Source organism: Coregonus lavaretus (assembly GCF_964263955.1).
Source record: "Coregonus lavaretus genome assembly, contig: HAP1_SCAFFOLD_3131, whole genome shotgun sequence".
In the NCBI taxonomy this organism is placed as follows: domain Eukaryota; kingdom Metazoa; phylum Chordata; class Actinopteri; order Salmoniformes; family Salmonidae; genus Coregonus; species Coregonus lavaretus.
This window is the reverse complement of record NW_028160258.1, coordinates 55001-68270: the sequence shown is the minus strand read 5'-3', so window position 1 is coordinate 68270 and position 13270 is coordinate 55001. Positions and strand designations below refer to the sequence as shown.

Below are 13270 nucleotides of genomic sequence, written 5' to 3'. Positions count from 1 at the left end.
CACCACCCACACACACCCATCGTTACTATGACAACTAGCGTAGCCATGTCAACAAATGACGCTGTCTGAACACACACAAATCCGATTGGTCACTTGTAACTTGCTGTTTGGACAGTCAGTATTCCAAAACGGATTTGAAAAACCAAACTGCAGTGTGAAGGCTTGGAGTCATTGGGACACTGAGTTGGAGCAGGGAAACCAAACTGCAGTGTGAAGGCTTAGAGTCATTGGGACACTGAGTTGGAGCAGGGAAACCAAACTGCAGTGTGAAGGCTTGGAGTCATTGGGGACACTGGGTTGGAGCAGGAAACCAAACTGCAGTGTGAAGGCTTAGAGTCACTGGGACACTGAGTTGGAGCAGGGAAACCAAACTGCAGTGTGAAGGCTTAGAGTCATTGGGACACTGAGTTGGAGCAGGGAAACCAAACTGCAGTGTGAAGGCTTAGAGTCACTGGGACACTGAGTTGGAGCAGGGAAACCAAACTGCAGTGTGAAGGCTTAGAGTCATTGGGACACTGAGTTGGAGCAGGGAAACCAAACTGCAGTGTGAAGGCTTAGAGTCATTGGGACACTGAGTTGGAGCAGGGAAACCAAACTGCAGTGTGAAGGCTTAGAGTCATTGGGACACTGAGTTGGAGCAGGGAAACCAAACTGCAGTGTGAAGGCTTAGAGTCATTGGGACACTGAGTTGATGCATGTCAGGCGATATCAAGACTTCCTGGCTACGTCTCTGAAGGTGGCCTCGTACACCTCCCCCTTCCTCCTTATCTCTCCCTCTTTCTCTTTCTCTTTCTCTTTCTCTTTCTCACCCTCTCTTTCTCTCTCTCTCTATCTCACCCTCTCTCTCTCTCTCCCCCTCTTTCTCTCTCTCTCCCTCTTTCTCTCTATCTCACCCTCTCTCCCTCTCACCCTCTCTTCCTCCTCACCCTCTATCTCACCCTCTATCTCACCCTCTATCTCACCCTCTCTCACCCTCTCTCTCTCTCTCTCTGTCTCTCTCTCTCACTCTCTCTCGCTCTCTCTTTCTCTCTCTCTGTCTCTCTCTCTCTCTCTCTTTCACCCTCTCCATCTCACCCTCTCTCTCTCCCTTTATCTCACCCCTCTCACCCTCTCTTTCACCCTCTCTCTTACCCTCTCTCTCCACCCTCTCTCTCTCTCTCTCTCTCTCTCACCCTCTCTCACCCTCTCTCCCTTTATCTCAGCCTCTCTCGCTCTCTATCTGGCCACCTAACCTGTTAAATTAAGGTAAAGGTTACCTGAGAGTTGACTTTGATGGTGGCGATATCCGACTTCCTGTCGACGTCCCGGACCGTGGCCTCATACGCTCCCCCGTCATGGAGCTGCACACGGAGCTGTGGTCGGCCCGTTACCGTGGCAGCAGCGCTTACCACGTGAGCGTTGGTTACGATGAGTCCGGAGTGGCTGATGATGAACCCAGAACCACTAGACAGAGGATATGACGACCAAACAGAGGATGTCTGAGAGAGGAGAGAGAGAGAGAGACAGGAAAGGAGAGAGCGAGAGAGAGAGAGAGAGAGAGAGAGAGAGAGAGAGAGAGAGAGAGAGAGAGAGAGAGAGAGAGAGAGAGAGAGAGAGAGAGAGAGAGAGAAAGAGAGAGAGAGAGAGAGAGAGAGAGAGAGAGAGCGAGAGCGAGAGAGAGAGAGAGTGAGAGCGAGAGGAAAGGAGAGCGAGAGTGAGAGAGAGAGAGAGAGACAGAGAGACAGAGAGACAGAGAGACAGGAAAGGAGAGAGAGAGAGAGAAGAATAATTATATTCAGGATGTGTTCAGTTCACACTCTTAGAAAAAAAGGTGCTATCTAGAACCTAAAATGGTTATTCGGCTGTTCCCACAGGAGAACCGTGTGTACGTGTGTGTGTGTTCCAGGCAGAACCCTTTTGGGTTCCACAGAGGGCTCTACCTGGAACCAAAAAGGGTTCTACCTGGAACCAAAAAGGGTTCTACCTGGAACAAAAAAAGGGTTCTACCTGGAACCAAAAAGGGTTCTACCTGGAACCAAAAAGGGTTCTCCTATGTGGACAGCCGAAGAACCCTTTTGGAACAATTTTTTCTAAGAGTGCGCGTGCGCACACACACACACACACACACACACACACACACAGACACACACACACACAGACACACACACACACACACACACACACAGACACACACACACAGACACACAGACACACACACACACACACACACACACACACAGACACACACACACACAGACACAGACACAGACACAGACACACAGACACACAGACACACACACACACACACACAGACACACACACAGACACACACACAGACACACACACAGACACACATCCAGTGACCTGAGGAAGAGCTCTATGTGAACCACAGCAGGAGCGATCTTTTCCACCACGTCAGCTATGAAGTTGAACTTGTATCTGGGGCTGTTGGGATGGACAGGAGTAGGACCTATACTGGCAACAAAAACCCATCATGTCAACACAGAAACACTACCAACACTCAGTCACACTCACAACTAGTGGAATATTGCACTTAGAATGTTCGAAATGGAATTGTTTGAGTATGTTGTAGAATGTTTGAATTAGAATGTTTAAAAATGGAATGCTAGAGTTAAGATTTAGAATGGTGGGATCGGAACGGAGGGTGAGGGGAAGGACTGAGGAGGAGGAGGAGAGAAGAGAAGAGGAGCAGGAGGAGGAGGAGGAAGAGGAGGAGGAGGAGGAAGAGGAGGAGGAGGAGGAGAGAGGAGGAGGAGGAGGGGGAGGAGGAGGAGGAGGAGAGAAGAGGAGGAGGAGGAGTAGGAGGAAGAGGAGGAGGAGAGAAGAGGAACAGGAGGAGGAGGAGGAGGAGAGAAGAGGAGGAGGAGGAGTAGGAGAGAAGAGGAGGAGGAGAGAAGAGGAGGAGGTAGGAGAGAAGAGGAAAAGGAGAGAGTGAATGTTGTAGTTGTTGTTGTTGTTGTTGTAACTGCATTCAAAGGAAAAGAGTCAAAGGTGATTCACTGCCATGGTATTTCTCTCCTAACAGAAACCACAGCAGAACCGGTAGAACCCATAATTCATAGCCCTACTCATTAGAACTGGACTATTACATTCCATTACACACATGGAACACAATATTCCCACATGCTCAGATAAGTCATCTCAAATTAAGTTTCTAGAAAAAGCAATCTCATAAGCAAATAGCATTCAACTTCAGAAATCCGATGTTGAACATTCAAACTCATATTCATTCAGCTCTGATAATGACTGTAGGCCTATGATAGGTTAGTAAAGGCTGAGCAACAACAGCCAGACAGACACCATTGGAGAAATAGACTATATGGGAAGATTGGGTTTTTAAAACAATAAGCCAAATTAGCCTACAGTGCATTCGGAAAGTATTCAGACCCGTTGACTTTTTCCACATTTTGTTACGTCACAGCCTTCTTCTAAAATTGATTAAATCATTGTTTTGTCCTCATCAATCTACACACAATACCCCATAATGACAAAGCGAAAAAAGGTTTTTAAACATTTTTGAAAATGTATTTAAAAACCCCCAGAAATACCTTATTTAGATATGTATTCAGACCCTTTGCCATGAGACTCGAAATTGAGCTCAGGTGCATCCTGTTTCCATTGATCATCCTTGAGATGTTTCTACAACTTGATTGGAGTCCACCTGTGGTAAATTCAATTGATTGGACATGATTTGGAAAGGCACACACCTGTCTATATAAGGTCCCACTGTTGACAGTGCATGTCAGAGCAAAAATCAAGCCATGAGGTTGAAGGATTTGTCCGTAGAGCTCTGAGACAGGATTGTGTCGAGACACAGATCTGGGAAGGGTACCAAAAAACGTTCTGCAGCATTGAAGGTCCCCAAGAACACGGTGGCCTCCATCATTCTTAAATGGAAGAAGTTTGGAACCACCAAGACTCTTCCTAGAGCTGGCCGCCCGGCCAAACTGAGCAATCGGGGGAGAAGGGCCTTGGTCAGGGAGGTGACCAAGAACCAGATGGTCACTCTGACAGAGCTCCAGAGTTCCTCTGTGGAGATGGGAGAACCTTCCAGAAGGACAACCATCTCTGCAGCACTCCACCAATCAGGCCTTTATGGTAGAGAGGCCAGACGGAAGCCACTCCTCAGTAAAAGGCACATGACAGCCCGCTTGGAGTTTGCCAAAAGGCACCTAAAGGACTCTCAGACCATGAGAAACAAGATTCTCTGGTCTGATGAAACCAAGATTGAACTCTTTGGCCTGAATGCCAAGCGTCACTCCTATTTGCCATATCTTCAATTTAAGCCTACCAGAAAGTGTGTGCCCTCAGGCCTGGAGCGAAGAGTTATTCCCCTACCTAGGGATAGTAAAGCCCCCTTTACTGGCTCAAATAGCCGACCAATCAGCCTGTTACCAACCCTTTGTGAACTTTTGGAAAAAATGGTGTTCGACCAGATACAATGCTATTTTACAGTAAACAAATTGACAACAGACTTTCAGCACGCTTATAGGGAAGGACATTCAACAAGCACATCACTTACACAAATGACTGATGATTGGCTGAGAAAAATTGATGATAAAAAGTTTGTCAGGGCTGTTTTGTTAGACTTCAGTGCAGCTTTTGACATTATCGATCATAGTCTGCTGCTGGAAAAACGTATGTGTTATGGCTTTACACCCCGTGCTATAATGTGGATAAAGAGTTACCTGTCTAACAGAACATAGGGGGTGTTCTTTAATGGAACCATCTCCAACAAAAATCCAGGTAGAATCAGGAATTCCCCAGGGCAGCTGTCTAGGCCCCTTACTTCTTCAATCTTTACTAACGACATGCCACTGGCTTTGAGTAAAGCCAGTGTGTCTATGTATGCGGATGACTCAACACTATACACGTCAGCTACCACAGCGATTGAAATGACTGCAACACTTAATAAAGATCTGCAGTTCGTTTCAGAATGGGTGGCAAGGAATAAGTTAGTCCTAAATATTTCAAAAACTAAAAGCATTGTATTTGGGGTAAATCATTCACTAAACCCTAAACCTCAACTAAATATTGTAATGAATAATGTGGTAATTGAGCAAGTTGAGGAGACTAAACTGCTTGGAGTAACCCTGGATTGTAAACTGTCATGGTCAAAACATATTGATACAACAGTAGCTAGGATGGGGAGAAGTATGTCCATAATAAAGGCAGGTCCTACAGGCCCTAGTTTTGTCGCACCTGGACTACTGTTCAGTCGTGTGGTCAGGTGCCACAAAGAGGGACAATTGGCTCAGAACAGGGCAGCACGGCTGGCCCTTGGATGTACACAGAGAGCTAACATTAATAATATGCATGTCAATCTCTCCTGGCTCAAAGTGGAGGAGAGATTGACTTCATCACTACTTGTATTTGTGAGAGGTATTGACATGTTGAATGCACGAGCTGTCTGTTTGAACTACTGGCACACAGCTCGGACACCCATGCATACCCCACAAGACATGCCACCAGAGGTCTCTTCACAGAAGCCTTGGCAGCAGCTAATGGGGATCCATAATAAATACAAATATGTCTGGAGGAAACCAGGCACCGCTCATCACCTGGCCAATACCATCCCTACGGTGAAGCATGGTGGTGGCAGCATCATGCTGTGGGAATGTTTTTTAGTGGCAGGGACTGGGAGACTAGTCAGGATCGAGGGAAAGATGAATGGAGCAAAGTACAGAGAGATCTTTGATGAAAACCTGCTCCAGAGCGCTCAGGACCTCAGACTGGGGCGAAGGTTCACCTTCCAACAGGACAACGACCCTAAGCACACAGCCAAGACAACGCAGAAGTGGCTTCGGGACAAGTCTCTGAATGTCTTCAGTGGCCCAGCCAGAGCCCGGACTTGAACCCGATCTAAAATCTCTGGAGAGACCTGAAAATAGCTGTGCAGCAATGCTCCCCATCCAACCTGACAGAGCTTGAGACGATCTGCAGAGAAGAATGGGAGAAACTCCCCAAATACAGGTGTACCAAGCTTGTAGCGTCATACCCAAGAAAACTTGAGGCTGTAATCGCTGCCAAAGGTGCTTCAACAAAGTGCTGAGTAAAGGGTCTGAATACTTATGGAAATGTAATATTTCCGTTTTTTATTTTTAATAAACTAGCAAACATTTATAAAAACCTGTTTTTGCTTTGTCATTACGGGGTATTGTGTGTAGAATTTTATCCATTTTAGAATAAGGCTGTAATGTCACAAAATGTGGAAAAGGTCAAGGGGTCTGAGTACTTTCAAATGCACTGTATATGCTAGCTCTGGCCCAGGGCTTTACATGTGGACAGGGCCTTCTTCAAATACAGCTTTGAGCTGCCATTGTACTCCTGAAATAAAACTCAACTCAAGCCGCACGTAACGCCCTGGATGAGAGCTAGGCTAATAGGCTAATGGCTAGCACTTACCTGCTGGACAGGGGCCCTTGTGTGCTTGGGTGATGTCCTCCCTTTCCTTCTGAAGAGCTTTCCGGCTGGCAGCCTTCATCCGACACACATTCCCGTACGTCTTTCCGTCGCTACCACACACCTTAAACCTCGTCTTACACTGACACAGCCGGCGCTTGGAGCGCCGCTTCCCCGACTGGCCCTTACCAGGACCGTTAGGGGACCTACACTCCAACCCGTCACCACACGGGAGGTCGTTCTTCCGGCCACATGGTTCACCCTCGCCCCGGGAACACACCAGGCAACAGTTGCACCGGTCTGGGACGTACCCGCTGGGGCAGTTCGGACTAGGACACGCGCTCACGTCGCACGGGGAGGAACACTTTTTGGAGCGGGACTCGGCGCCGGCACCGGTACCTGCACCGGACCCGGTGAGCTGGTGCGCGAAAAATACCGTCGCCGCGAACAGGAACACCCGCATCCCGAGAATTCGGTAATTAAAAGAGGGGGAAGCAAAAAAGCCTGAAAGAAATATATAAATAAATAAAATAAATAAAAAGAGAGATTGTCTGTAAAAGCAGAGCTGGACTGGAGTTCAGGAGGAATACAGGTGGATAGTTACATAGTTGTCTCTTCAACAAGCGTGGTAAAGTCTCCTTTCGTGGTAAACAACTTTTATCAGTTGGATATTCTATTCCTCAGACTCCAGAAATGTATTCTATGCATTATAATCCCTATACTTAAAAAGAAAAACTTGTTATAGAAACAAATACAATAACCTATACGTTTCCGACTGCTATCTGCGTAGTGAGGAGTGGAAGAGAGCACAGCCAAGACAGACTGAGCGACTGATTCAGTTTTCCCCGACACTGTGACAGATAGATCATGATTAATGTTTCTCTACCTCCCCTCTCCCTCTTTCAAGAACTCAGTGTGGACACTGGAGGCAGACCCACCATGGCAAACCTCCCTCCCTGGCACGCAGCTACGCACGCACGGGCACTGTGTGTCTGGCACACAAACAGGCTGCCAGCCAATTGGTCAAAAGTTAACTGACTGCAGTGCGCCATCTAGTGGAGAATTAAGATAACTGTTATGAACTGACCCCTGTGCGCCATCTAGTGGAGAATTAAGATAACTGTTACGGTTCTCTCTTTTCTTTCTATCTTTCTTTTTCTTTCTGTTCTTTCTTCCTTCTCTCCATCATGTCCTGTCCAGCGTCATGACCTTGAGGAAACTGAAAAGGTGAAACAAACAACTGAAATGGGGCCTACAGTAGGTGAAGAGATGTAGAGGTAGACTTGATATTTCTACATCTATTTAGTTCTCGTTGTAATTCCATGGAACCCCCTCCAATTCATCAGGACATGACTGAACTGAAAACGGCAATCCTGAATCTTGACCTTTTTTTATTTATTTTTTATGATTGATAAGTAGCCATTGATTCTTCAAGAATATAACTTAGTAACTCATGAGCTTAGTTCAACTGTCCTACCCCATCACAACCCAGAATACAAGCTTGTTATACATCATTGTAAACAACTACTATACAGCTTGAAAACATCATTTTGATGTCATGGATGTTCAGGTCTTGGATACATCGCTCTGTCTATTAATCTAGATGATTAGTTATTGGATCCATAGCTCTGTCTATTAATCTAGATGATTAGTTATTGGATCCATAGCTCTGTCTATTAATCTAGATGATTAGTTATTGGATCCATAGCTCTGTCTATTAATCTAGATGATTAGTTATTGGATCCATAGCTCTGTCAATTAATCTAGATGATTTGTTATTGGATACATAGCTCTGTCTATTAATCTAGATGATTAGTTATTGGATCCATAGCTCTGTCAATTAATCTAGATGATTAGTTATTGGATCCATAGCTCTGTCAATTAATCTAGATGATTAGTTATTGGATCCATAGCTCTGTCTATTAATCAGTGTACACTTCTGTTTTATACAGTGTCTCGTACTAGTATGGCATCCTGCCATTAAAAGCATACCCGTGGCCGAAGTGTATGTAAGCATGTTAACCCCCGCAAGCCTGCCGGCCCAGACGGCATCCCTAGCCGCGTCCTCAGAGCATGCGCAGACCAGCTGGCTGGTGTGTTTATGGACATATTCAATCTCTCCCTATCCCAGTCTGCTGTCCACACATGCTTCAAGATGGCCACCATTGTTCCTGTACCCAAGAAAGCAAAGGTAACTGAACTAAATGACTATCGCCCCGTAGCACTCACTTCTGTCATCATGAAATGCTTTGAGAGACTAGTCAAGGATCATATCACCTCTACCTTACCTGTCACCTTAGACTCACTTCAATTTGCTTACCGCCCCAATAGATCCACAGACGATGCAATCGCCATCACACTGCCCTATCCCATCTGGACAAGAGGAATACCTATGTAAGAATGCTGTTCATTGACTATAGCTCAGCATTCAACATCATAGTACCCACCAACCTCATCATTAAGCTCCAGGCCCTGGGTCTGAACACCGCCCTGTGCAACTGGGTCCTGGACTTCCTGACGGGCTGCCCCCAGGTGGTGAAGGTAGGAAACATCTCCACTTCGCTGATCCTCAAAACTGGGGCCCCACAAGGGTGCGTGCTCAGCCCCCTCCTGTACTCCCTGTTCACCCATGACTGCGTGGCCAAGCACACCTCCAACTCAATCATCAAGTTTGCAGACGACACAACAGTAGTAGGCTTGATTACCAACAATGACGAGACAGCCTACAGGGAGGAGGTGAGGGCTCTGGGAGTGTGGTGCCAGGAAAAATAACCTCTCACTCAACGTCAACAAAAGAAAGGAGATGATCGTGGACTTCAGGAAACAGCAGAGGGAGCACGCCCCCATCCACATCGATGGGACCGCAGTGGAGAAGGTGGAAAGCTTCAAGTTCCTTGGTGTACACATCATTGACAAACTGAAATGGTCCACCCACGCAGACAGTGTGGTGAAGAAGGCACAACAGAGCCTCTTCAACCTCAGGAGGCTGAAGAAATTTGGCTTGGCACCTAAAACCCTCACAAACTTTTAAAGATGCACAATTGAGAGCATCTTGTCGGGCTGTTTCACCTCCTGGTACGGCAACTGCACCGCCCGCAACCAGAGGGTGGTGCGGTCTGCCGAACGCATTACCGGGGGCAAACTACCCGCCCTCCAAGACACATACAGCACCCGATGTCACAGGAAGGCCAAAAAGATCATCAAGGACATCAACCACCCGAGCCACTGCCTGTTCACCCCGCTATCATCCAGAAGGCGAGGTCAGTACAGGTGCATCAAAGCTGGGACCGAGAGAATGAAAAACAGCTTCTATCTCAAGGCCATCAGACTGTTAAATAGCCATCACTAGCACATTAGAGGCTGCTGCTGCCTATTGAAATCACTGGCCACTTTAAGAAATGGAACACTAGTCACTTTAATAATGTTTACATATCTTGCATTACTCATCTCATATGTATATACTGTATTCTATAATATTCTACTATATCTTAGTCCATGCCGCTCTGTCATTGCTTGTCCATATATGTATATATATTCTTAATTCCATTCCTTACTAGTTTTGTGTGTATTAGGTATATGTTGTGAAATTGTTAGATATTAATTGTTAGATATTACTGCACTGTCGGAGCTAGAAGCACAAGCATTTCGCTACACCCGCTATAACATCTGCTAAACACGTGTATGTGACAAATATAATTTGATACCCAATGAGTATGGCATCCTGCGTCCTGGCATTAAAAGCATACTCAATGAGTATTGCCTCCTGGCATTAAAAGCATACTCAATGAGTATTGCCTCCTGGCATTAAAAGCATACTCAATGAGTATTGCCTCCTGGCATTAAAAGCATACTCAATGAGTATGGCCTCCTGGCATTAAAAGCATACTCACTGAGTATTGCCTCCTGGCATTAAAAGCATACTCAATGAGTATGGCCTCCTGGCATTAAAAGCATACTCAATGAGTATGGCCTCCTGGCATTAAAAGCATACTCAATGAGTATTGCCTCCTGGCATTAAAAGCATACTCAATGAGTATGGCCTCCTGGCATTAAAAGCATACTCAATGAGTATGGCCTCCTGGCATTAAAAGCATACTCAATGAGTATGGCCTCCTGGCATTAAAAGCATACTCAATGAGTATGGCCTCCTGGCATTAAAAGCATACTCAATTTTAGTAATGTCATGTAGTAATAAACCTATTTGTGTATACCCAAAATGGCTACTATTTAGAAGGTACGTTTGGTATTGGGACACGGCCATAGTGAACATTACATAGATCAATGAAGAGGAGGAGTTCACATTTAACCAATCCCAAATGTATTTATTGTTTCCATCATTTAAAAAAAAATACAATTTTACCTTTACAATCATTATCCAATAGGAATAGAAAATGTCAAGATGCATACATATGAACCCTCCCCCCAGTGTCTGTGTCACAAACGGCACCCTATTCACTATACAGTTCACTACTTTTATCCAGGAATAGTGCACTACTATTGGCGCAGGTCTAAAGTAGTGCACTATGTAGGGAATAGGGTTCCATTTGGAATGCAAAAAATGTTTAGCAAGTGTGCGAACGTCCTTATTTTTCTTTTTTTTTTTACATTTGGAGGGAGATTAACGGGAAGACTCAGCAATATGACGTCAATAAAACATAGCGGGGGTAACTTCCTGTTTACAGACAACAAGAAATCACGACAACAACAGAATACAATTCTGCCAGGAGTTCCACTATTGGATGGAGAATCAGGCCGGGATTCAATCTGACCGTGGGTTATTTGCAGCTTTGTGGCTTTTAAAAAAGGCAACTTCTGATTGAGCCGACACACGCAGCGTTTACTGCGAAATGGGATCTCTGTGAACGCTGGAACATCGTCGCCTATTAACCTGCGATCAGATTGAATCTCAGCCTCAGTCTTGGCAGCGTTTACTGCGAAATGGGATCTCTGTGAACGCTGGAACATCGCCGCCTATTAACCTGCGATCAGATTGAATCCCGGCCTCAGTCTTGGCAGATTCTAATTGTTGTTGTTGTCTTTAAGCAGGAAGTTCGCCACCCCCCCCCCCCGCGCACGGTGCCTGATGACATCATATTGCACTGTCTACCTTAAGTTTAAGCCACCACCCATCCCATAAGAGCCAAGAGCATACTGTCACCAGCAATTAGACATGCATGTTAAATCAACAAATACATTCATTGCTATGAAAAATACAATCGAGTGCATCCCAAAAAGCGACTCAAAAGCAGTGCTATTCGGGTCGAAACATTGTCAACAGTATTCCCTCTCATTGAAATGTCTCCGAGTACGTTGCTGTATTTAAATATAAACTGTAAACTCACTTACATTCAAAGCAACATACATTATATATATATTTTTTCCAGTTTTAACATCATTTCATTCCTTCAAAAAGTTGTTTCTTAATTCTTCTATTAAAATGATTTTGGCAGTAGTGCGGAACCGAAGTCGCCGGTGTGTGTCCCAAATCGCACCATATCCCCTAAGTGCACTAACCCTGTGAGGGCTCTGGTCAAAAGTAGTGCACTACTGTACATAAGGGAATAGCCTTATTTGGGAGGTCCTGGGTTCTCTCCTTTGAGCTCAAGACACTCAGGATACGTCCCAAATGACACACTATTCCCTTTATAGTGCACTAACCCTATTGACCAGGCCCTAATGTAGTGCACTATAAAGGGGATAGGGTGCCATTTGGGACATTTCTCAGACGTGTGATGTGTCCAACTCCAATCCCTCTGGAGGAAAGATGCCCTGAGTCTCTCTCTTTCTCTGCTCCACTAGTCTACCAAAGCGTCCAGATATCAACACACACTCCCTCTCTCCTCCTCGTATCACCACACTTTCCTCTCCACCCCTCACTGACTCCTCTCTCTCTCCTGCTCTCTCTCTAGAAGGGAGGGAGGGAGGGAGGGAGGAAGGGAGGGAGGGAGGGAGGGCGGGGGTGCAGGAGGGTAGGTCAGTGTGTTGCAGTGAAGGATCCCTCCCTCCCTCCCTCATCTCTCCACCCACCCCTCCCTCCCTCCCTCCCTCCCTCTACCAGGAGGAGAAGAAGGGTCTCTTGCAGTGGAAGGTCTGGGTGAAAGCTGTTCCTAACGTTACCACCCTCCCCTGTCCTCCTGTCTGGCTTCTCTCCACCACCACTCTTGGCATCTGGACCAACTGGATGGGAGTTTTATTATCCTTTAACGCCTGGCTCAGGTTTAACATCTAGAGAGAGAGAGGGACAGGGACAGGGAGAGGGGGAGAGGGGGAGGGAGAGAGAGGGACAGGGAGAGGGAGAGAGGGAGGGAGAGGGAGAGAGAGGGACAGGGAGAGGGAGAGAGGGAGAGAGGGACAGGGAGAGGGGGAGAGGGGGAGAGGGGGAGGGAGAGAGGGACAGGGACAGGGAGAGGGAGAGAGGGAGGGAGAGGGAGAGAGAGAGAGAGAGAGAGAGAGGGAGGGAGAGGGAGAGAGAGGGAGAGGGAGAGGGAGAGAGGGAGAGAGAGGGACAGGGAGAGGGGGAGAGGGACAGGGAGAGGGACAGGAAGAGGGAGAGAGACAGGGAGAGGGAGAGGGAGAGAGGGAGAGAGGGAGAGAGAGAGAGAGAGAGAGCGGGGAAAAAGGAAGAACAATCAAAGACATCCAGGTGAACTGGCCACAGGTGAACTCCAATCAAGTTGTAGAGACATCAAAGATGATCAAAGGAAATTGGATGCACCTGAGCTCATATACATTTACATTTTACATTTTAGTCATTTAGCAGACGCTCTTATCCAGAGCCACTTACAGTTAGTGCATACATTATTATTTATTTTTTCATACCCCATGTGGGAATCGAACCCACAACCCTGGCGTTGCAAACGCCATGCTC

The 13270-nt window shown here is 46.4% G+C and overlaps 1 protein-coding gene and 1 pseudogene across 2 annotated transcripts in view; both read right to left on the bottom strand.

Moving 5' to 3' along the window:
- Positions 1-1256: 1256 nt before the first annotated feature.
- LOC311121979 (serine protease HTRA3-like) lies at positions 1257-6865 on the bottom strand (annotated as a pseudogene). Its single transcript has 3 exons — positions 6406-6865; positions 2344-2449; positions 1257-1478 (listed from the first exon to the last, which is right to left on the bottom strand). The product of its transcript is annotated as a serine protease HTRA3-like (transcript).
- Positions 6866-11008: 4143 nt separating this feature from the next.
- pi4k2b (phosphatidylinositol 4-kinase type 2 beta) overlaps positions 11009-13270 on the bottom strand; it is a 21364-nt gene continuing 19102 nt past the window's right edge. The window contains exon 11 of the mRNA XM_084196405.1: positions 11009-12627. Within this exon, the coding sequence (XP_084052531.1) occupies positions 12454-12627 (174 nt within the window). The 3' untranslated portion in view covers positions 11009-12453. The remainder of the gene's footprint in view (positions 12628-13270) is intronic.